The sequence below is a fragment of the Schistocerca piceifrons genome, chromosome 10, assembly GCF_021461385.2.
Source record: "Schistocerca piceifrons isolate TAMUIC-IGC-003096 chromosome 10, iqSchPice1.1, whole genome shotgun sequence".
Classification (NCBI taxonomy): domain Eukaryota; kingdom Metazoa; phylum Arthropoda; class Insecta; order Orthoptera; family Acrididae; genus Schistocerca; species Schistocerca piceifrons.
The window spans coordinates 84,159,468-84,182,840 of record NC_060147.1 but is presented as its reverse complement, the minus strand read 5'-3'; the positions used below and the strand labels follow the sequence as shown (position 1 = coordinate 84,182,840).

At 45.0% G+C, this 23,373-nt stretch overlaps 1 protein-coding gene across 1 annotated transcript in view; it reads right to left on the bottom strand.

Annotated features, from left to right (window-relative positions):
- Positions 1-23,373, bottom strand: part of LOC124718973 (unconventional myosin-Ia) — a 784,983-nt gene that overhangs the window by 476,039 nt on the left and 285,571 nt on the right. Inside the window, 1 exon segment of the mRNA XM_047244645.1 lies at positions 4,511-4,636. Coding sequence (XP_047100601.1) covers positions 4,511-4,630 — 120 coding nt within the window. The 5' untranslated portion in view covers positions 4,631-4,636.

Here is a 23,373-nt window from a genome sequence, read left to right as displayed (position 1 = left end):
AGCTCGGAGACCATGGCTGCGGTTACCCTTAACGCTGCATCACAGACAGGAGCGCCTGCGATGGTGTACTCGACGACGAACCTGGGTGCACGAATGTCAAAACGTCATTTTTTCGGATGAATCCAGGTTCTGTTTACAGCATCATGATGGTCGCAATCGTGTTTGGAGACATCGCGGTGAACGCACATTGGAAGCGTGTATTCGTCATCGCCATACCGGCATATCACCCGGCGTGATGGTATGGGGTGCCTTTGGTTACACGTCTCGGCCACCTCTTGTTCGCATTGACGGCACTTTGAACAGTGGACGCTACATTTCAGATGTGTTACGACCCGTGGCTGTACCCTTCATTCGATCCCTGCGAAACCCAACATTTCAACCGGATAATGCAAGACCGCATGTTGCAGGTCCTATACGGGCTTTTCTGGATACAAAAAATGTTCGACTGCTGCCCTGCCCAGCACATTCTCCAGATCTCTCATCAACCGTAAACGTCTGGTCAATGGTGGCCGAGCAACTGGCTCGTCACAATACGCCAGTCACTACTCTTGATGAACTGTGGTATCGTGTTGAAGCTGCATGGGGAGCTGCACCTGTACACGCCATCCAAGCTCTGTTTGACTCAATGCTCAGGCGTATCAAGGCCGTTATTACGGCCAGATGTGGTTGTTCTGGGTACTGATTTCTCAAGATCTATGCACCCAAACTGCGTGAAAATGTAATCGCATGTTAGTTCTAGTATAATATATTTGTCCAATGAATACCCGTTTATGATCTGCATTTCTTCTTGGTGTAGCAATTTTAATGGCCACTAGTGTATTTATCCGCCAACACCGGGCAGTCGACTTTCAAGTAAAATCCTCCTCTGTACGGGAATACACACAATGGATGATCGAGTCCAGGTTTTAGTCATGTGCTTGACGACATATGGAAGTTTAGGTCTGGTCGTGCTCGGGTAGCCAAATAGCGAGATGACCGCTCGCGATACTCGGGAAATCTGGGTTCGAGTCCTGGCCCGATGCAAATTGTCACTATCGAACTGCGAATACATTTCATGTATTCCTGGCCGATGCGAGCTGTGTGAACAGGGTTCCATCGTATTGCAACAGAGCATCAGCATTGGGGGAACTACATTGTACAGTAGAATGGACCCGACCAGCCGAATTACTGACATGGAATAGCAGAACATGGCTGCCGAAATCAGCACCGCATCCCCTCCATTCTTCACTCTTGGGACGTAAAGTCCGCCAGAAGGTGGAAACAGTGTGAAACAAGACTCATCCAGTCAAATGATATTCTTCCATTGTTCCATAATGCAGGTTTTATGGTTTCGGCACCACCTTCCCCTGTTACGCACATTGGCATCACTAGTGTGTGGTTTCGAAATTCCAGCTCGCCCTCCAATTTCCCGCCTATGGAGATGCCTTCGTGTTGTTTCAGTGTTGACATGGTTCGCGAGTGTGACATTCAGCTCTGCAGTGACTTTTACAGCTGCTTCCCACTACTGACAACATCAACGAAGCAGCAGTTGTAGTACTGTGTCTGCTCGGTATGCGTGTGCAACTGCAAGTGAACAATTTCAGCATTTGAACATGAGCGTCCGTAGAATAAGATTTCACGAAACGTTGTTACTTTAACGTGTTTTTCTCCGGCAGCTGTCGTCGAGCGGTTCTAGGCGCTTCAGTCCGGAACCGCGCTGCTGCTACGGTCGCAGGTTCGAATCCTGCCTCGGGCATGGATGTGTGCGATGTCCTTAGGTTAGTTAGGTTTACGTAGTTCTAAGTCTAGGGGACTCATGGCCTCAGATGTTAAGTCCTATAGTGCTCAGAACCATTTTTTTCATCTGACCAGACACGGTTTCCCAGTCGTCTAGGGTCCAACCAGTATGGTCACAGGCCCAGGCGAAACGCTACAGACGATGTCGCGCTGTTAGCAAAGGCACAATTTCCAGTCAATGATTGGTTCAGTTGGACCAGAGCACCCACTCCAGTCCTTGTAAACACAGCCTACACGTTAATGGAGTTACCTCCAGCTTGCACTGTGTCTTGTTGACAACTTGGGTCCATGACTTCATGTGGTCTGCGCCACACTCGAACCCTACCATCAGGTCGTAACTAGAATCGGGACTTATCTGACCAGGCCACGGTTTTCCAGTCGTCGAACCGATACGGTCACAAGCCCAGGAGAGGATCTGCAGGCGATGTCATGTTCTTAGCAAAGATCGCAGCCCACCAGTGCCAAACTTCGCCGCACTGTGCCAACGGATAAATTCGCCGTACATCCCAGATTGATATCTACAGTTACTTCACGCAGTGTTGCTTGTCTGTTAGTACTGACAACTCCATGTAAACATAGCTGCTGTCAGTTGTGAAGTGAAGGTTGTCAGCCACTGCATTGTCCGTGGTGAGAGGGAATGCCTGAAATCTGGAATTCTCGGCACACTCCTGATATCTGGATCTCGGAATACTGAATTTCCGTACGCCGGAAACCTTTCCGTATGGATCAATTGACTACAAATGGCAACTCCGCCAATGAAGTGCTCCATTTATACCTCGTGTACGCGATACTACCGCCATCTGTATATGTGAATATATCCCGTGACTTTTCTAGCTTCAGTGTATTTTAGAGTCCATGTTTCCTGAAATGTTTTCTTGTTGTGATGGTTGCGACCACCTCTCAATGTATTCGACACTTTTTTTAACACCTGGTACATCCCCCCCCCTTCTCCCTCTTGGTCTGTCTGCTCATCAGTTTCTAGCGAGCCACGTAGCTACGGCAGTGGTAAGACACTGCATTCGCATTCGGCAGGTTCTAAGGCCGGTATTACACTATCAAATTTCTTTGTCAAAGATTTGATCAAAGATGTGATCCAATATTCCGTCCAATATATTTGACAAAGATCTTTGACGTAGCGCTAGAAGGGGTATTACACTGTCATCAAATTTTACGTGAAAGTTCAAGATGGCTGACAACAACTTGTTATTTAACCGCAGCAGTTCTACGTACTCCAATTGCATTGTGTGCACATGCGGAAAAGAAGTGGGGGGAAAAATGGAACCATACATACGAGGTTGACAGTCTTAAAAGTCCTGGGATTACAACTTGATAATAAATTCAGTTGGGAGGAGCACACCACAGAAATGCAGAAAGGCCTTAACAAATCTGTATTTGCAATTCGAGTGTTAGCAGACATAGGCAACATAAAAATGAAAAAGCTTGCATACTTTCATTCCATAATGTCATATGGGATAATATTTGGGGGGTAAATCTTGAAGTCAAACAAAAGTTTTCAAGGTCCAAAAGCGTGTAATACGTATTATTTGTGGAGTAAATTCACGGACCTCCTGCAGAGACCTCTTCAAAGAACTGGGTATACTAGTTACTGCCTCTCAGTATATTTACTTCTTAATGAAATTTGTCGTAAATAATATATCTCTTTTTCCAACAAACAACTCAGTTCATACATACAATACCAGGAACAAAAATGATCTGCACAAGGACTTAAAAGCGCTTACTTTAGTTCAAAAAAGGGTCCAATACTCAGGAACGCTCATCTTCAATAATTTGCCAGCAAACATAAAAAATTTAGTTAGAAATAAAGATCAGTTTAAAAGGAGCCTGAAAGACTTACTACTGGGCAACTCCTTCAACTCCATTGGCGAAATTTTTAATAGAAACAAATGATGTATTGTATTTATTCATACTATTAGTATTGGTATTTCAGCTTTAAAAAATCGACATGTTCCACATCCACAAGGATCTCCTCAGCACGGATCTATGGAACGAAAAAACTAATCTAATCTGGGTGAAGACGTGGGTTTTACGACGACACGATAAAAGCATTCAACAAAACTTGTTACGTGAGCTTACAGTGGAAGACGTCAAGTCGTACATCAATTACTTAAGAATGGATGAACATACATTTCTGTATGTGCTCAATGAAGTGTATCCTCATATCACAAAGCACAATATTCACTTAAGAACTGCTACATCTTCAGAAGACAGGCTCACTATAACACTCCGATTCCTTGCTACAGGAGAGGGTTATGTTGGGTTAGGTTAGGTTAGGTTAGGTCAGGTCAGGTTAGGTCTCCAATCTTCTTAATCTATTTTTGTATTCAGGGTGCCTCACGTTGTAAAGCGCCTCATCAGCTTCAGTCATCTCTATTAATTTTGTAGTTGTCGGCACACACCAATTGTATTTACCGGCAATGGTTATAAAAACACTACAGACGACAGAACGCTGCAGCGATGCTAGCGCTCCATGTTGTAACATGTCACATTGCAGTGAACAGAAGACAAGCGGTTTCTTTGATCAAATATACAGCGAGGCCCTAGATTTGATCAAATATTGGACGACGTTTGACAAAGTCCCTATTACACTATCAAATATCTTTGACAAAGATATTGGACAAAGAAATTTGATAGTGTAATACCGGCCTAATCGCCACCAGGCCGCTCAGATTGAGGTTTTCGATAGAGGCTGTACAGGGAGGCAGGCGCTACTCACGTATATGTGGTCCCGCTTGTAGCGCATGTGCAGGTTGGCGATGAAGCTGTCTTCGGTCAGAGGATCGAGGAGCACGGAGTCCCAGGCGCCCACCTCGTGCTCCAGACTCAGGACGTCCATACCAGCCTGCAACAACACGACAGCACCAAACGTCACAACACGACACCAAACATCGCAACGCTGCACAACACCAAACACCACAGCGCAATAAGTCGGCACATCACAGCATCCTACTGGCACCATAGATACACCTACACTCTAAAATACCCTGTGTAAGAGAACTCTGTCTTCCACATTCCAGTAATGCCCCATACCAGAGTCAGGATCTTTTTGGCCAAATAGCACACGAGTTGCTAGTGGGGCAGAGGAGCTCCATTTGCGAATATTTTGGGAGGAAATGAAAATTACTCGTAATACACTTGCAGCTGTATCTTTTGCATTTAATTTCTTTACGCAGAAGTTTCAGTCTCCCATCACACAATCTTTTGTCCCTTAACACTGGGAGGGGTTCAGACTTATGTGCAGTCACAAAAGGAGCCAATATTAAATAACCTGTGTCCGTATACTGGATTCCTCCCAGTTTACATTGGTGAAAGGGGCCTGAAGACAGTGTACTGGAACAACGTTGTAACAGGTTGTTCAAAAATGTTCAAATGTGTGTGAAGTCTTATGAGACTTAACTGCTAAGGTCATCAGTCCCTAAGCTTACACACTACTTAACCTAAATTATCCTAAGGACAAACACACACACCCATGCCCGAGGGAGGACTCGAACCTCCGCTGGGACCAGTAACAGGTTGCATAAATAGATTAAATGGAAAAGAAACTGCTGCAGGGTTGTTAATTTTCACTTCGTATTGAACAGCCGAAGTCGCTGTAACTTTCTACTACAACGATAGAAACACACACGCCAAAAAAAAATTTTGCATCACCTCGGTTCAGAGAGTTCCGGAACCTGTACAGAAAATTGGAATAGACATCAACATGAACATCATTTCCACCCTTTTCATTGCTCATGAAAACCACACATCACATGTTATACCACTAACATACCGAGACTTTCAGAGGTGGTGGTCCAGATTGCTGCACACAACAGTACCTCCGAAACACAGTAGCACGTCCTCCTGCATTGATGCATGCCTGTACTCGTCGTAGCATACTCAAAAATGGCTCTGAGCACCGCTCGGCCACCCCGGCCGGCCGTAGCATACTACCCACAAGTTCATCAAGGCACTGTTGGTCCAGATTGTACCACTCCTCAACGGCGATTCGGCGTAGATTCCTCCGTGTTGCCGGCCACGGTGGCCGAGCGGTTCTAGGCGCTTCAGTCCGGAACCGTGCGACTGCTACGGTCGCAGGTTCGAATCCTGCCTAGGGCATGGATGTGTGTGATGTCCTTAGGTTAGTTAGGTTTAAGTAGTTCTAAGTTCTAGGGGACTGATGAACTCAGTGCTCAGAGCCCTCAGAGTGGTTGGTGGGTCACTTCGTCCATAAACAGCCCTATTCGGTCTATCCCAGGCATGTTCGATATAATTCATGTTTGGAGAACATGCTGGCCACTCAAGTCGAGCGATGTAGTTCACAAGATGTGCACGTTGGGGGCGTGAATTGTAGTCCAAGAAGACGAATGTCTCGGCAATATGCTGCCGATATGGTTGCACTAACGGTCGGAGGACGGAATTCACGTACCGTACAGCCGTTACGGCGCCTTCCATGACCACCAGCGGCGTACGTCGGCGCCACATAATGCCACCCCAAAACAGCAGGGAACCTCCACCTTGCTGCACTCGCTAGACAGTGTGTCTAAGGCGTTCAGCCTGACCGGGTTGCATCCAAACACTCTTCCGACGATTGTCTGGTTGAAGGCATATGCGACACTCATCGGTGAAGAGAGCGTGATGCCAATCCTGAGCGCTCCATTCGACATGTTGTTGTGCCCATCTGTACCGCGCGGCATGGTGTCGTGGTTGCAAAGATGGACCTCGCCAATGATGTCGGGAGTGAAATTGCGCACAGTTTGAGTCGTAACACGACGTCCTGTGTCTGCACGAAAAGGATTATTCAACATGGTGGCGTTGCTGTCAGGGTTCGTCCGAGCCATAATTCATAGACAGCGGTCATCCACTGCAGTAGTAGCCCCTGGGCGGCCTGAGCGAGGCATGTCATTGACATCTCTCTGTATGTCCTCCCTGTCCGAATAACATGGCTTCGGTTCACTCCGAGATGCCTGGACACTTCCCGTGTTGAGAGCCCTTCGTGACACAAAGTAACAATGCGGACGCGATCGAACCGCGGTATTGACCGTCTAGGCATGGTTGAACTATATACAAACGAGCCATGTACCTATTTCCTGGTGGAATGACTGGAACTGATTGGCTGTCGGACCCCCTCTGTCTAATAGGCGCTGCTCCTGCATAGTTGTTTACACCTTTGGGCAGGTTTAGTGACATCTCTGAACAGTCAAAGCTGGCCGGAGTGGCTATGCGGTTCTGGGCGCTTCAGTCTGGAACCGCGCGACCGCTACGGTCGCAGGTTCGAATCCTGCCTCGGGCATGGATATGTGTGATGTCCTTAGGTTGGTTAGGTTGAAGTAGTTCTACGTTCTAGGGGACTGATAACCTCAGATGTTAAGTCCCACAGTGCTCAGAGCCATTTGAACCATTTGAACAGTAAGAGGGACTGTACTGTGTCTGTGATACAATATCCACAGGAGATCTGGGAACCGGGATGATGCAAAACTTTTTTTGATGTGTGTACAAAGATATTTCGGGAGGGGTTTCCTGTTGCAGCATTGGCCTTATAACCAAGAGAAACCTCTCCTAAACCTGGGTCAGAACCGAAGAATGGAAGCTACAGCGTGGGTGGACAAAAATATGGAAACACAGCGTGAAATGTATTTTTCAACATAAATGCAGGTGCTAGCGGAGGCTGCCTGCAGGTTGCGCTGTTGTACTTGACCATAGACGGCAACTTTGTAATGTTCTCAATACGTTTCAGGTGTCACTCGTGGTCACAAATGTGTTCCGTGTAGTTGTCAGTGCATAGTGGTCGGAGCTAAGCAAACTCGAACACGGGGACATTGTTGCTGCTCGTACGGCTGGTGATTCCGTATGCAAGCTAGACGAAGTGTTTGGAGTTTCAAGACGCACCGTATCGAAGATTTATAATATATACAGAGGAAGCGGAGAAGCGTCTTTCGCTAAGTGACAAGGTGGACGGAGTTGTGTGTTGAGCGACAGAGACAGACGACTATTGAAAATGGTTGTAACGGGAGAATAATAGGAGGACAGTTGCAAAAGTCATTGCAGAACTGACTGTCACACTCGCAAACCATCTCAGCCACGCGGGATTAGCCGAGCGGTCTAAGGGGCTCCAGTCATGGACTGTGCGGCTGGTCCTGGCGGAGGTTCGAGTCCTCCCTCGGGCATGGGTGTGTGTGTGTTTGTCCTTAGGATAATTTAGGTTAAGTAGTGTGTAAGCTTAGGGACTGATGGCCTTAGCAGTTAAGTCCTATAAGACTTCACACACATCTTTTTTTTTGTTTTTTTTGTTTTTTTGTTTTTTTTTTGTTTTGCAAACCATCTCAGCACCAAACCAAAGGGGAGGTAGCTCCATAAGCAGGGAAGAATTGAAGAATTCCAAAACTAGTCATCAGTAATGTGAATGCCCGTAAGAGCACTACGTGCTGCTAAAGCTATAAAACCTGGACTACGGGCCAATGGAAGAAAGTCATTTGGTCGGATGAGTCTTGTTTTACACTGTTTCCAACTTCCTACCAAGTTTAGTCCCAATTATGAAACAGGGTGAGGGTTCGTTAATGATTTGGGCAACCGTTTCGTGGGATACCATGGGCCTCATAGCTACTCTGCAAGATCGCATTATCACAAAGGATCACGTGACAACTGTGGCTGATCAGGTCTGTCCCATCGTACAGTCTTAGTTCCCCAGTTGTGATTCCGTATTCCGTGACGATAGGGCCCCTGTTCACATAGCTCGCATCATCCAACCAATCAATATAGACAAGTGTTATGTGCTGCGAATACATAGAAAGCAAGATCCTTTATCATTTAGCTACAACACAGCAGGTCAGCAACTGGAAGCAGTTAATTCCATAAATTATCTGGGAGTAGCCATAAGGAGTGATTTAAAATCGAATGACCATATGCCGGCCGGTGTGGCCGAGCGGTTCTAGGCGCTACAGTCTGGAACCGCGCGACCGCTACGGTCGCAGGTTCGAATCCTGCCTTGGGCATGGATGTATGTGATGTCGTTAGGTTAGTTAGGTTTAAGTAGTTCTAAGTTCTATGGGACTGATGACCTCAGTAGTTAAGTCCCATATTGCTCAGAGCCATTTTTGGAATGACCATATAAGATTAATCTTCGGTAAAGCAGATGCCAGACTGAGATCATTGGAAGATTCCTAAGGAAATGCAGTCCGAAAACAAAGGAAGTAGGTTAAAGTACACTTGTTCGCCCACTGCTTGAATACTGCTCACCGGTGTGGGTTCCGTACCAGATAGGGTTGATAGAAGAGATAGAGAAGATCCAACGGAGAGCAGCGACCTTCGTTACAGGATCATTTAGTAATCGCGAAAGCGTTACGGAGATGATAGACAAACTCCAGTGGAAGACTCTGCAGGAGAGACGCTCAGTAGCTCGGTACGGGCTTTTGTTGAAGTTTCAAGAACGTACCTTCACCGAGGAGTCAAGCAGTATATTGCTCCTTCCTAGGTCTATCTCGCGAAGAGACCATGAAGATAAAATCAGAGTGATTAGAGCCCACACGCAGGCATACCGACAATCTTTCTTTCCACGAACAATACGATACTGGAATAGAAGGGAGAACCGATAGAGGTACTCAAGGTACCCTCCGCCACACACCGTCAGATGGCTTGCGGAGTATAGACGTAGATGTAGATCCAGAAGTGGTTACGTCAACACGAAGATGAGTTGTCGTATCTCGCCTGGCTACCGCAGTCATCACGTCTCAGTATTGGTTGGTTGGTTGTTTGGGGAAGGAGACCAGACAGCGTGGTCATCGGTCTCATCGGATTAGGGAAGGATGGGGAAGGAAGTCGGCCGTGCCCTTTCAGAGGAACCATCCCGGCATTTGCCTGGAGCGATTTAGGGAAATCACGGAAAACCTAAAACAGGCTGGCCGGACGCGGGATTGAACCGTCGTCCTCCCGAACGCGAGTCCAGTGTCGAACCACTGCGCCACCTCGCTCGGTCGTCTCAGTATTATCGAGCCTTCGTGGTCTATAGTGGTCAGAAGACTGCGCAATCGCTACCCATCTCCATCATCGTTGCTTGAATTTGCCTCTGATTGTATAAGGTTCGTAAGAGTCCCTTGAAAACCACACAGAACTTGAATTTCCATTCCGAGACGACTGGAGACCGAGCGAGGTGGCGCAGCGGTTAGCACACTGGACTCGCATTCGGGAGGACGACGATTCAATCCCTCCGTCCGGCCATCCTGATTTAGGTTTTCCGTGAGTTCGCTAAATCGCTCCAGACAAATGCCGGGATGGTTCCTTTGAAAGGGCATGGCCGACTTCCTTCCCCGTCCTTCCCTAACCCGATGAGACCGATGACCTCGCAATTTGGTCTCTTCCCCAAAACAACCCAACCCAAACCGAGACGACTGGAAGCTGTGTTGAATGGCAACGGTTTTCCTAAACCAAATTAGGCAAGGTACTGTGCTGTGTTTCTGGCGTTTGCCGGCCGTTGTGGCCGAGCGGTTCTAGGTGCTTCAGTCCGGAACCGCGCTGCTGCTTTGGTCGCAGTTTCGAATCCTGCATCGGGCATGGATGTGATGTCCTTCGGTTAGTTAGGTTTAAGTAGTTCTGTCTAGGGGAACGATGACCTCAGGTGTTAAGTCCCATAGTGCTTAGAGCCATTTGAACTATTTGTTTTTTGGCGTTTCCGTATTTCCGTCCACCCTCAGAGCTTTAGGTTAATTCTGGGTCGTTGGTAGGTTCGTTGAGCCGAGGAAGAGGACCAAGAGGGAGGTCATCGGTCCCATCGAATTAGGGAAGGATGAGGAAGGAAGTCGCTCGTGCCCATTCAAAGGAACCATCCCGGCATTTGCCTGGAGCGATTTAGGGAACTCACGGAAAACCCAAATCAGGATGCCCGGACGCAGGTTTGAACCATTGTCCTCCCGAATACGAGTCCAGTGTGCTAACCTCTCCTCCACTTAGCTCGGTTTTAATTCTGGGAAAAGCCTAGTGTACGGCGTGTGTATGGCGTAACAAGACATCCTGCGAAACATTACTTCATACATACTCTAATAACTACCTAGACCAGATTGTTGAGAAGCCCACTCGTAATTGAAATCTATTAGCAACAAACAGATCTGATCTCTTCCATGGTGGCCAAATAGAAACTACTGTAAGTGAGCAGGGGGTAGCTGTAGCAACAATGAATACCACAATACAAAGCGCGCCTAAAACAAGTAGAGGGATTTATATTTTCAGCACACTTGGAGTAGTGGCGGTAGTATCGTATCTCAATCAGGAACGGGAAACTAAAACGTGACCATGCGCTTGATATATCCACTACTGGCCATTAAAATGGCTACACCACGAAGATGACGTGCTACAGACGCGAAATTTAACCGACAGGAAGAAGATGCTGTGATATGCAAATGATTAGCTTTTCAGAGCATTCACACAAGGCTGGACCCGCTGGCGACACCTAAAGCGTCCTGTCATGAGGAAAGTTTCCGACCGATTTCTCATACACAAACAGCAGTTGACCGGCGTTATCTAGCGAAACGTTGTTGTGATGCATCGTGTAAAGAGAAGAAATGCATACCATCACGTTTCCGAATTTGATAAAGGTCGGATTGTAGCCTATCGCGATTGCGATTTATCGTATCGCGACATTGCTGCTCGCGTTGGTCGAGATCCAGTGCCTGTTAGCAGAATATGGAATCGGTGGGTTCAGGAGGGTAATACGGAACGCCGTGCTGGATCCCAACGGCCATTTTATCCGCATGGCTGTAACAAATCGTGCAGCCAGGTCTCGATCCCTGAGTCAACAGATGGGGACGTTTGCAAGACAACAACCATCTGCACGAACAGTTTGACGTTTGCAGCAGCATGGACTATCAGCTCGGAGACCATGGCTGCGGTTACTCTTAACGCTGCATCACAGACAAGAGCGCCTGCGGTGGTGTACTCAAAGACGTACCTGGGTGCACGAATGGCAAAACGTCATTTTTTCGGATGAATCCAGGTTCTATTTACAGCATTGTGATGGTCGCATCCGTGTTTGCCGACATCGCGGTGAACGCACATTGGAAGCGTGTATTCGTCAGCGCCATTCTGGCGTATCACCCGGCGTGATGGTGTGGGGTGCCTTTGGTTACACGTCTCGGTCACCTCTTGTTCGCATTGACGGCACTTTGAACAGTGGACGTTACATTTCAGATGTGTTACGACCCGTGGCTGTACCCTTCATTCGATCCCTGCGAAACCCTACATTTCAGCAGGATAATGCACGACCGGATGTTGCAGGTCCTGTACGGGCCTTTCTGGATACAGAAAATATTCGACTGCTGCCCTGGCCAGCACATTCTCCAGATCTCTCACCAACTGAAAACGTCTGGTTAATGGTGGCAACTGGCTCGTCACGATACGCCAGTCACTACTCTTGATGAACTGTGGTATCGTGTTGAAGCTGCATGGGCAACTGTACCTGCACACGCCATCCAAGCTCTGTTTGACTCAATGCCCAGGCGTATTAACGCCGTTATCACGGCCAGAGGTGGTTGTTCTGGGTACTGGTTTCTCAGGATCTATGCACCCAAATTGCGTGAAAATGTAATCACATTTCAGTTCTAGTATAATATATTTGTCCAATGAATTCCCGTTTATCATCTGCATTTCTTCTTGGTGTAGCAATTTTAATGGCCAGTAGTGTATGTACCTACTACTTGTACAACAGTTGATAGTGGGAGGCACCCTCCGTAGTATAGACTCCCTGTAAAGAAACTTCTAAAGAATCTTCTGCGTAAGAGGTGTAAGACAGGGCTATACATAGAGAGATGCTGAACGAAACGTGTTTAACGCTGTTAGTGCCACCAAAGTTAGTGTTCGGCCACTCATAAACTGGGCAGAGAATGGAGCTGAGTGTAGCAAAACAAAAGTAGATATGCTTAACTCTGTTTTTAAATGTTCTTTTACAGGGGAAAACCCCGGAGGTCTGCCCCAACCTAATTCTCGTATCATTAAGATGAGTGTAATAGATATTAGTGTTAGTGGTGTTGAGAAACAGACGAAATCGGTAAAATGGAACAAAGCTCCAGGACCCGTAAAAATCAGTATTAAATTCTATAGCGAAATTGGAGCTGAATTGTCCCTTTTTTTTTAACTACAGTCTGCTATAGATCCCTCCAATTAGAAACTGCGGCTAGTAGTTGGAAGAAAGCACGGGTCTTAACTGTATGAAAGATTGGTAACAGAAAGCATAGGTGATACCTTTGAATACATTACGGGAGTGACAGTGGTCAATGTGTTACAAATAATTACTATTAAAAACAGTCTTCATCACAATTTATTTATTACGGTGACCGGTTTCGACCACTACTGTGGTCATCTTCAGACCAATGAGTAAGAACCTCCTTCTGCTGGAGAGTAGTGATTCTCCAGCAGAAAGAGGTTCTTACTCATTGGTCTGAAGATGACCACAGTAGTGGTCGAAACCGGTCACCGTAATAAATAAATTGTGATCAAGACTGTTTTTAATAGTAAATAAGTCATACCTGTTTACGAAACCAGCGTCCAACATCCTTGACATTCGTTTGCTGTAGAATATTAAAACACATACTGGACTCAGAAATAATGAGGTACCTCCAACAGAATGACCCTTTGCATACAGAGGAGCACTGCTTCCGAAAACATCGATCCGATCATATCAAGCGCAATTCCCCTAACAGCAACGTAAACTTTAAAAAAATTCTAATATCATTCTTCGTGACGGACTTACAGGGTGTTTCAAAAATGACCGGTATATTTGAAACGGCAATAAAAACTAAACGAGCAGCGATAGAAATACACCGTTTGTTGCAATATGCTTGGGACAACAGTACATTTTCAGGCAGACAAACTTTCGAAATTACGGTAGTTACAATTTTCAACAACAGATGGCTCTGCGGTCTGGGAAACTCTATAGTACGATATTTTCCACATATCCACCATGCGTAGCAATAATATGGCGTAGTCTCTGAATGAAATTACCCGAAACCTTTGACAACGAGTCTGGCGGAATGGCTTCACATGCAGATGAGATGTACTGCTTCAGCTGTTCAATTGTTTCTGGATTCTGGCAGTACACCTGGTCTTTCAAGTGTCCCCACAGAAAGAAGTCACAGGGGTTCATGTCTGGCGAATACGGAGGCCAATCCACGCCGCCTCCTGTATGTTTCGGATAGCCCAAAGCAATCACACGATCATCGAAATATTCATTCAGGAAATTAAAGACGTCGGCCGTGCGATGTGGCCGGGCACCATCTTGCATAAACCACGAGGTGTTCGCAGTGTCGTCTAAGGCAGTTTGTACCGCCACAAATTCACGAAGAATGTCCAGATAGCGTGAAGCAGTAATCGTTTCGGATCTGAAAATTGGGCCAATGATTCCTCTGGAAGAAATGGCGGCCCAGACCAGTACTTTTTGAGGATGCATGGACGATGGGACTGCAACATGGGGCTTTTCGGTTCCCCATATGCGCCAGTTCTGTTTATTGACGAAGCCGTCCAGGTAAAAATAAGCTTCGTCAGTAAACCAAATGCTGCCCACATGCATATCGCCGTCATCAATCCTGTGCACTATATCGTTAGCGAATGTCTCTCGTGCAGCAATGGTAGCGGCGCTGAGGGGTTGCCGCGTTTGAATTTTGTATGGATAGAGGTGTAAACTCTGGCGCATGAGACGATACGTGGACGTTGGCGTCATTTGGACCGCAGCTGCAACACAGCGAACGGAAACCCGAGGCCGCTGTCGGATCACCTGCTGCACTAGCTGCGCGTTGCCCTCTGTGGTTGCCGTACGCGGTCGCCCTACCTTTCCAGCACGTTCATCCGTCACGTTCCCAGTCCGTTGAAATTTTTCAAACAGTTCCTTTATTGTATCGCTTTTCGGTCCTTTGGTTACATTAAACCTCTGTTGAAAACTTCGTCTTGTTGCAACAACACTGTGTTCTAGGCGGTGGAATTCCAACACCAGAAAAATCCTCCGTTCTAAGGAATAAACCATGTTGTCTACAGCACACTTGCACGTTGTGAACAGCACACGCTTACAGCAGAAAGACGACGTACAGAACGGCGCACCCACAGACTGTGTTGTCTTCTATATCTTTCACATCACTTGCAGCGCCATCTGTTGTTGAAAATTGTAACTATTGTAATTTCGAAAGTTTGTCCGCTTGAAAATGTACTGTTGTCCCAAGCATATTGCACAAACGGTGTATTTCTATCGCTGCTCGTTTAGTTTTTATTGCCGTTTCAAATATACCGGTCATTTTTGAAACACCCTGTATATATAGGATGTAACGGGCACAAGTGCAGGTATTTCTATTTGACACTGAGGACGGCGTACTGAACAACACTGCATCAGTATATGAGACGGAAAGCGGAAGGGGACCTCTAGTCGAAAATTTTGAATTTTGAGCTATCGTAATTTTTGTGTTCAGCATTAAATTCTGAACAATTCGCAAAAACAATAGAATTATACCTCTAAATTTGAGTGAGTTATGAGAGGTTGAATATTGGTGACGGAATACAGGTGCTTTTGAGATAATGCGTTTTGAAGTTTCCTTTATTACCATTGTTTAATTCTACATACTTCAGAATTAAATTCTGCACATGTGGTACCCTTAAAATGTTCTTTGTCAAATGGTAAAGACCTGTTCAAGTTAACATTGCACATGAAGTAATTAACCCCTTCAGACCTATAGCACACTATAGTGCACACAAAATTTAAAACCAAGTAAATCTGCGCCAAATTGAGAAAAATTAGCGCATACTTTAAAGACTTTTTGGCATAATATTCGTAATTTTGCTGTGTGTTATGGGATATGTTTGACCAAATTGTGATTTTTGGAGCCATTAATGGAAAAAAACACTCAAAAAACACTCTAAAAATAGACTATTGTGATATTTTATAGTGGATACAGGATTTTATGCCTACTTCTAAAATGCTTGGGTCTGAAGGCGTCCAAGAGCGTTCACAAACAACTTTTTCACCTCTTCTTTTTTGGTTCTGGAATTTGTGGCTGTTAATGTTCTTCCTCAGGATCTTCATTGAGTTGAGGTTCTGATTCAAGTTCTGGTTGTATTTCAAGACACAGAGTGTCTTTTTAATCCTCTTTGGAATAGGTCCTGATTTGTTTTGTTTTGTTAGGTAAGATTTTTCGTTTAATCATCTGCTGGAATTACTGCAGCAGGAAACACTATAGGTCCATTTTTTTTTTCAGGAAAGATGCCGTGCACACAGTCATTTACTTCAATGTACATTTTTCAGTGTACGCTACGTTTGTACCTAATGAACTTCAAGTGGATGTATTTAGTTACGTTAGGTACTTTGTTAGCACTACTGTTCTTCAAGATACTTAGCCCGTCACATCTATTCGCAGCAACTTCACCTTTTTCATTTCTAGCAGCCACAGCAGAGTTGAAGGTGTAGGTTTATGTTGCTACAGTAACGTGAGCTGTTAGTTTGCGTTTTAGGGTTGCCGGCTACAAATTGGTAGCATCTGTAGGCACGTATAACTCTCACATAAAAGGGGACCACTTATCTTATTTGGTATTGTACTCACAAATCATTCTTCTTTTATACAAAGGTACTCTGAGCTCCTTAAAACGCTACTATTTTTTGAAGCACTCCATACACAGCTGCGAGATTTATTTCTCAGCCCAATGATATTTCGTCATAACGACTAGAGGTCCATTTTCAGAAAACTTAGATCAGTTGCTTTTAATGATATTACTGACTCCCGTTGGGTTAAAATAACTTTCAAATAGTATGAGTGTGTACAGGTGAAATAAATTACTACAAAATCGAAAAAAATGAAAACATATATTTTAGACATTATGAAATTTGTAACAACATTGATAACTGGTCACTCCCACAATGTATTCAAAAGTAATTACTTCAATTTTTGACTGTCACGTATTGGTATTGTGATCGTTCAATATTGGGTTGGAAACTTTACTTCTCCGACAAGATGTCCCTTTTCGCTTTCTATCTCACATTTATGTCATTTGCAGACTAATAGTTACAGCTCTTACAAGTTATATGATTTTATGTTGGTTAGTACCTCCAAGCACATGTGACAAGAGCAAGCCATTAATGCTTCTTCTCACCTGGGCAAGAGGTCAGGTGTCGAAGTGTGGACGCGTCGGTGCAAAACAGTTCGTCTGTACTGACAGATGCAGTTCACTTTGTGGAGCAGTGTGGAAAACATCAGATCGTAAAGTTTGTGACGTGTTTGCGGGAAGACTGTTTTTGTCGCAGAGAAAAAACAATCACCACACTCATGTGTTTGCGTATTAAAATACCACATACAAAAATATCTGCACCAATATCTGGTACAATCTGTACAACAAACCGCCGACAAATTGGATGATATAGGCCACCCCATTCATACAATACACTGAATTCCTTCCCCAATCTGATCTTCTCAGCTCGATGGGACGTTAACCCCGTAATTTGCCTTCCTTCCAAACAAAGTCCCTCTAATGCCGAACACCCGGCCTCAAAATAAGCCTAAGACGAATGCCAAGTGAATGGCTTGACGGTTGTACTCAGCCTTAGTTCAACTCTGCCCACATCACAGTATCAAACCGGCCAGAAGGGTCACCAAAACGAATACTCCACAACTCACTACATAAATTCATCTCAGATGCAGTTACTGATATGAAGAACGTCAGATGCCCAATACCCGACTTGCATAACTCTCGCTTTATGCGATCTGAACTAATATTAGTCTCTAAAAGATTAAAATACATGTATTTTCTCCTTGACGTACCCTCTCCACGCAAGAAGCGAACTCATAAAAGGCGAGGGCGGAGGGAGAATCTTATTTGTGAAGGGAGCAACTTTGGAGGGGAAAAAAAAACAATCACGCCCTGCACATGTTGCAGGCAAGAGAGTTTCCTGTTGGTTTCCAAACCTGCTACCGCCTCTTCAGAGTCGAAGCGGAGAGAAATAGAGCCATAGATATAAGCTCGCAATGAAATTTGTGATTAATTTTTGCTACTACTTCAGAGTAGTTTAACTGCACACAGGGAGATTCAGCTGACCTACCGATGTGGTTTTATGCAGCCGCCAATTCTGTATCTGGCCCTCAAAAACCACGCTTGAGGTTTTCGTATTCCCCCGCTCGCTCCGCGCAAACTATTAGTTCTACAGCAAAAATTAACGCGACCTTTTCGTTGGAAGTTTAATATAGTTAAATTTTGTAGCGGGATACGTTTTAGCTAGAGGCCCTAGTTTTCGAGTTATTGAAGAACAGTGTACAAAAGTGACCTTCAAACGCACCGCCACTCCACACTCATTCCCGAGCAGTTGGGATTTATACTACGCTATGTGATCAAAAGTATCCGGACACCTGCAAAAACGTACGTTTTACATATTAGGTGTGTACGTCTTCTTCCTTTTGCTCCCCTCAATGGCTATGTACATACATAATTTTTTGTCCGCATCTGTGCCAAGGTACCTTTCGAATTAGACAAGTTTCATTAGCTTCCTTGTATAATTAATATTAAAAATCGGTACTTCATCTTTTTTTTACTATCAAAAGCAGTCTTGATCACAATTTATTTATTACGGTGACCGGTTTCGACCATTACTGTGCTCATCATCAGACCAATGAGTAAGAACCTCCTTCTGGTGGTAAATCACTTACTCATTGGTCTGAAGATGACCACAGTAGTGGTCGAAACCGGTCACCGTAATAAATAAATTGTGATCAAGACAGCATTTGATAGTAAATATTTGTAACAACATTGATCAGTGTTCACTCCCACAATGTATTCAATAGTAATTACTTCAATTTTCGACTGTCACGTATTGATATTATGGTCGTTCAATATACCAGATGCATTATCATTATAAATATCCGCATTGCTCTTTCTCTGTGCTCGCAGAAATTGCCTGTCTAGCTCTGAGTTTTTCACTCCGACCTGTTAGAGTCCTTCTTCTATTCACAGCCTAAAAAATCATAGTTTCAGTAAAAAAGGTAAGTCGGAAGCTAAAATTATTCAAAATGAAGAAATTAAAAATTTCTGGCAACGGTGGCAAATGACCACGAAAAAGTACGAGAAACAGGGACGCCAATATACAACGTTATTTACAGACTTGGTTACTATGATATCTTGATTTCCATTGCAAAGAATATCATCGACATAGCCGTTGTCACATTTTAGCTGTCAGTTATGGTTGTCTCCCTGCAAATGAACCAAATAAACATAAACGTCGCTGGAATGCGATTCCACGAAACATTTTTACTTCGGTGGATGATTTCTGCCATGGAACCTGAATGGTACGCAGAGTAGACGGTGGTAGCACTTCATATGTCAATGTTCACTTACTGGAGATTTAAATGCGTGGTAGAGAAGGTATCATTAGAGTCACGAATATAGAAACATCTACTTCCTTTGGCCACTCTTAATGGCTACTTACACGCATGATGTCGTCTTTGTGCACACCTATCGCAAAGTACACTTCGAATTATACAGGGCTATTACAAATGATTGAAGCGATTTCATAAATTCACTGTAGCTCCATTCATTGACATATGGTCACGACACACTACAGATACGTAGAAAAACTCATAAAGTTTTGTTCGGCTGAAGTCGCACTTCAGGTTTCTGCCGCCAGAGCGCTCGAGAGCGCAGTGAGACAAAATGGCGACAGGAGCCGAGAAAGCGTGTGTCGTGCTTGAAATGCACTCACATCAGTCAGTCATAGCAGTGCAACGACACTTCAGGACGAAGTTCAACAACATCCACCAACTGCTAACTCCATTCGGCGATGGTATGCGCAGTTTAAAGCTTCTGGATGCCTCTGTAAGGGGAAATCAACGGGTCGGCCTGCAGTGAGCAAAGAAACGGTTGAACGCGTGCGGGCAAGTTTCACGCGTAGCCCGCGGAAGTCGACGAATAAAGCAAGCAGGGAGCTAAACGTACCACAGCCGACAGTTTGGAAAATCTTACGGCAAAGGCTAAAGCAGAAGCCTTACCATTTACAATTGCTACAAGCCCTGACACCCAATAACAAAGTCAAACGCTTTGAATTTTCGGCGCAGTTGCAACAGCTCATGGAAGAGGATGCGTTCAGTGCGAAACTTGTTTTCAGTGATGAAGCAACATTTTTTCTTAATGGTGAAGTGAACAGACACAATGTGCGAATCTGGGCGGTAGAGAATCCTCACGCATTCGTGCAGCAAATTCGCAATTCACCAAAAGTTAACGTGTTTTGTGCAATCTCACGGTTTAAAGTTTACGGCCCCTTTTTCTTCTGCGAAAAAAAAAAACGTTACAGGACACGTGTATCTGGACATGCTGGAAAATTGGCTCATGCCACAACTGGAGACCGACAGCGCCGACTTCATCTTTCAACAGGATGGTGCTCCACCGCACTTCCATCATGATGTTCGGCATTTCTTAAACAGGAGATTGGAAAACCGATGGATCGGTCGTGGTGGAGATCATGATCAGCAATTCATGTCATGGCCTCCACGCTCTCCCGACTTAACCCCATGCGATTTCTTTCTGTGGGGTTATGTGAAAGATTCAGTGTTTAAACCTCCTCTACCAAGAAACGTGCCAGAACTGCGAGCTCGCATCAACGATGCTTTCGAACTCATTGATGGGGACATGCTGCGCCGAGTGTGGGAGGAACTTGATTGTCGGCTTGATGTCTGCCGAATCACTAAAGGGGCACATATCGAACATTTGTGAGTGCCTAAAAAAACTTTTTGAGTTTTTGTATATGTGTGCAAAGCATTGTGAAAATATCTCAAATAATAAAGTTATTGTAGAGCTGTGAAATCGCTTCAATCATTTGTAATAAGATTCATTGGCATCCTTGTACAATTAAAACTGAAAATCGGTATTTCAATTTTTGTGTTCACGTATTAATATTACGATGGTTATATGCTTAACGTTTAATGCGTTGATGTAACAAAACATTACGACCACTGCCCATTGCGATAAAAAAAGGGGAGCAGAGATGAATGGGTGATCGGTTTAGCGGCGATACGGCACGCGAAAAGGAAAAACCGCTGACATGAGCAACTGTGGCACAGGGCAGACTGTTGTGCCTCGGCGCGTGGGAGTGAGCCTGTCGGAAAAGTCGGAGCCGGTCGGCTGTTCGCGTGCTATTGCCGTGGAGCTTCCGTGGAAAGTGGTTGAAGGTCGGTGAAAGCACTAGAGTAGGCGACAAGGTGTCGGACGTCCAATCCTCGTCACAGAATGAGTAGGTCGGAGGCTTGCGCGCTATGCAAACCAGGATAGGCGGCGTTCTGTGGCAGATGTATCGACAGAGCACAGTGTCGGGGAAGATACGAGTGTTTCGCAGCGCATCATTCGGCACACATCGGCGAACATGGGGTTTCGCAATAGACTGCCACTACGTGTTCCTAAACTGAACTGGTAAAATCGGAAACCCCTTATGTCGAGTACCACAATTTTTCAGGAGCAACGGAAACATATGAAACTTCCTGGGAGACTAAAACTGTGTAACGGACCGAGACTCGAACGCGGGACCTTTGCCCGCGAAAGGCAAAGGTCCCGAGTTCGAGTCTCGGTCCGGCACACAGTTTTAATCTGCCAGGAAGTTTCATATCAGTGAACACTCCGCTGCAGAGTGAAAATATCATTCTCGCAGCAGAAACATGATTATCAGAAGGACCAATAACTGAAAGCTGCTGAGCAAAATCCCACATCTTCCGCTACAGAGTATGTTACTCCAGACCCAAAAGGTTCCACATACGTATTATAGGCACCGAAATATTAAATATTTATAACTATTGGACAAGACGGTTTTTTGCTCAAAAGTATGAACGCGAGGGTTTCTGCATTACATGAATTGCCACAAGTGGCGTTTTAGTGCAATTTATTAACGTATCAATAACAAAATAGTGCACAATCTGTGCTGCATTGTAAAACATGAGCATTGGCAAAACGTTCTTCCCCTTGTAGTTTGCGTATTTTTTTTTGTTTTTCAGTCTCGCTTCCTTTATATCATATTTACTGCAAAGTATGAAGAATACGAAATTCTTCAGAATACATGGGTTGGAACTTTAGTGGCAACTATTTATTTACAGCTCGTACAAAATAGATGCGTGTTTCAAAGTTTTACTGACCTTCAGAGTAGTCACCAGCGTTATGTATAACCTGTTGCCAGCGGTGTGGAAGTCGTAGGTTACTCTTAGCGGTGCCAGTTTTGTTGACATTTCAAGCGGCGCGGTGTATTTCCCGAAGAATTTGTAGCAGTTCTGAAGCGAATGCCGTGAAGAGTTTCCTTCAGTTTAGAAACAGAGTTGAACTTACGAGGGCTGAAGTCAAGGGAGAGCAGTAGGTGGTATAGCACTTAGCAGCCCCATCAGTCAAACAAATCAGTAACAGCTTGCACTGTACGTGCTTGAGCATTGTCCTGCAAAATGATGGTCAGGTCCTGTAGAAAGTGCCATCACTTCTGTCTCTAAGGTGGTCGCAGGTTGTGTTCCAAAAATGAAGCTCAAGTACGTACGGTGCAAGCCGTTACTGAGTTGTTTGACTGATGGGGCTGCTAAGCGCTGTACCACTTACTGCACTCCCCTGACCTCTTGAGTTCATATCAAAGAACCCACTGATGATGGCGATACTTGTCGCTGAAACTAGTTTGGGGGAATAAATGAATAACGAAAGTGTTTTGCATCAAGTCAACGGCCTTGGCGCAGTGGATACACCAGTTCCCTTTCAGGTCACCGAGGTTAAGCACTGCTGGGTGTGGCCAGCACTTGGATGGGTGACCATTCGGGCCGCCATGCGCTGTTGCCATTTTTCGGGGTGCACTCAGCCTCGTGATGCCAACTGAGGAGCCACTCGACCGAACAGTTGCGAGGTGCCAGGGCTAGCAGTGTATTTAACACTAAATTCTTCTAGAATCTACATATGTAAATGATGCTCTAAGCCCCCCACCCCCCCCCCCCCCCCTATTCTAACTCCAACTTTTGCTGTTGCACGTGGATTAAAAATATATACGCGAACTGACTGTAATCAACCCTGCAAGTGGAGTAGAAAAGAGTTTGGCACCTGCAATAATTTAATTTGATAAATAAGTTAAATAAAGGAAGGTTTCATTAACGTAGTGGAAATGATAGGGTTGCTCTACCAATTAACAGAATGACAGTTCTGTCCAAAATAACAATATGATTTATTAAGACTAAACACAAAATAATAAACAAAAACACATGAAACATTTATAATACATCAAATTGGCTCAAATTGGATACTCAAACAAACGCTGTGAAGGTGAAGTTGTCCCTAAACTAGATTGTGAGGTTTATGACGAAGTGGTATGTGGAGCCAATTCCTTGCCACTCAAATCTTAAGAGAGACACACAGCTATTCCAACATTAATTGCTGCTACCCAAGACAGAACAAAGTTAGAAAAAGACGAACAGGCGCGCTCTGCTGAGCTCTGATTATCACCTAGGAAAATCCCTGTCTGCCGGTGCTGCGGACATACCTTACCAATGTGTCTTCTTAACTGCAAGAACACGATTTGGCGTACCGAAGGCGATGGCTGGTTGCTTCGACGTCCTCGACCGAAAGGCGAGAGCCGACTACCTAGTGCACCCGTACAGGCCG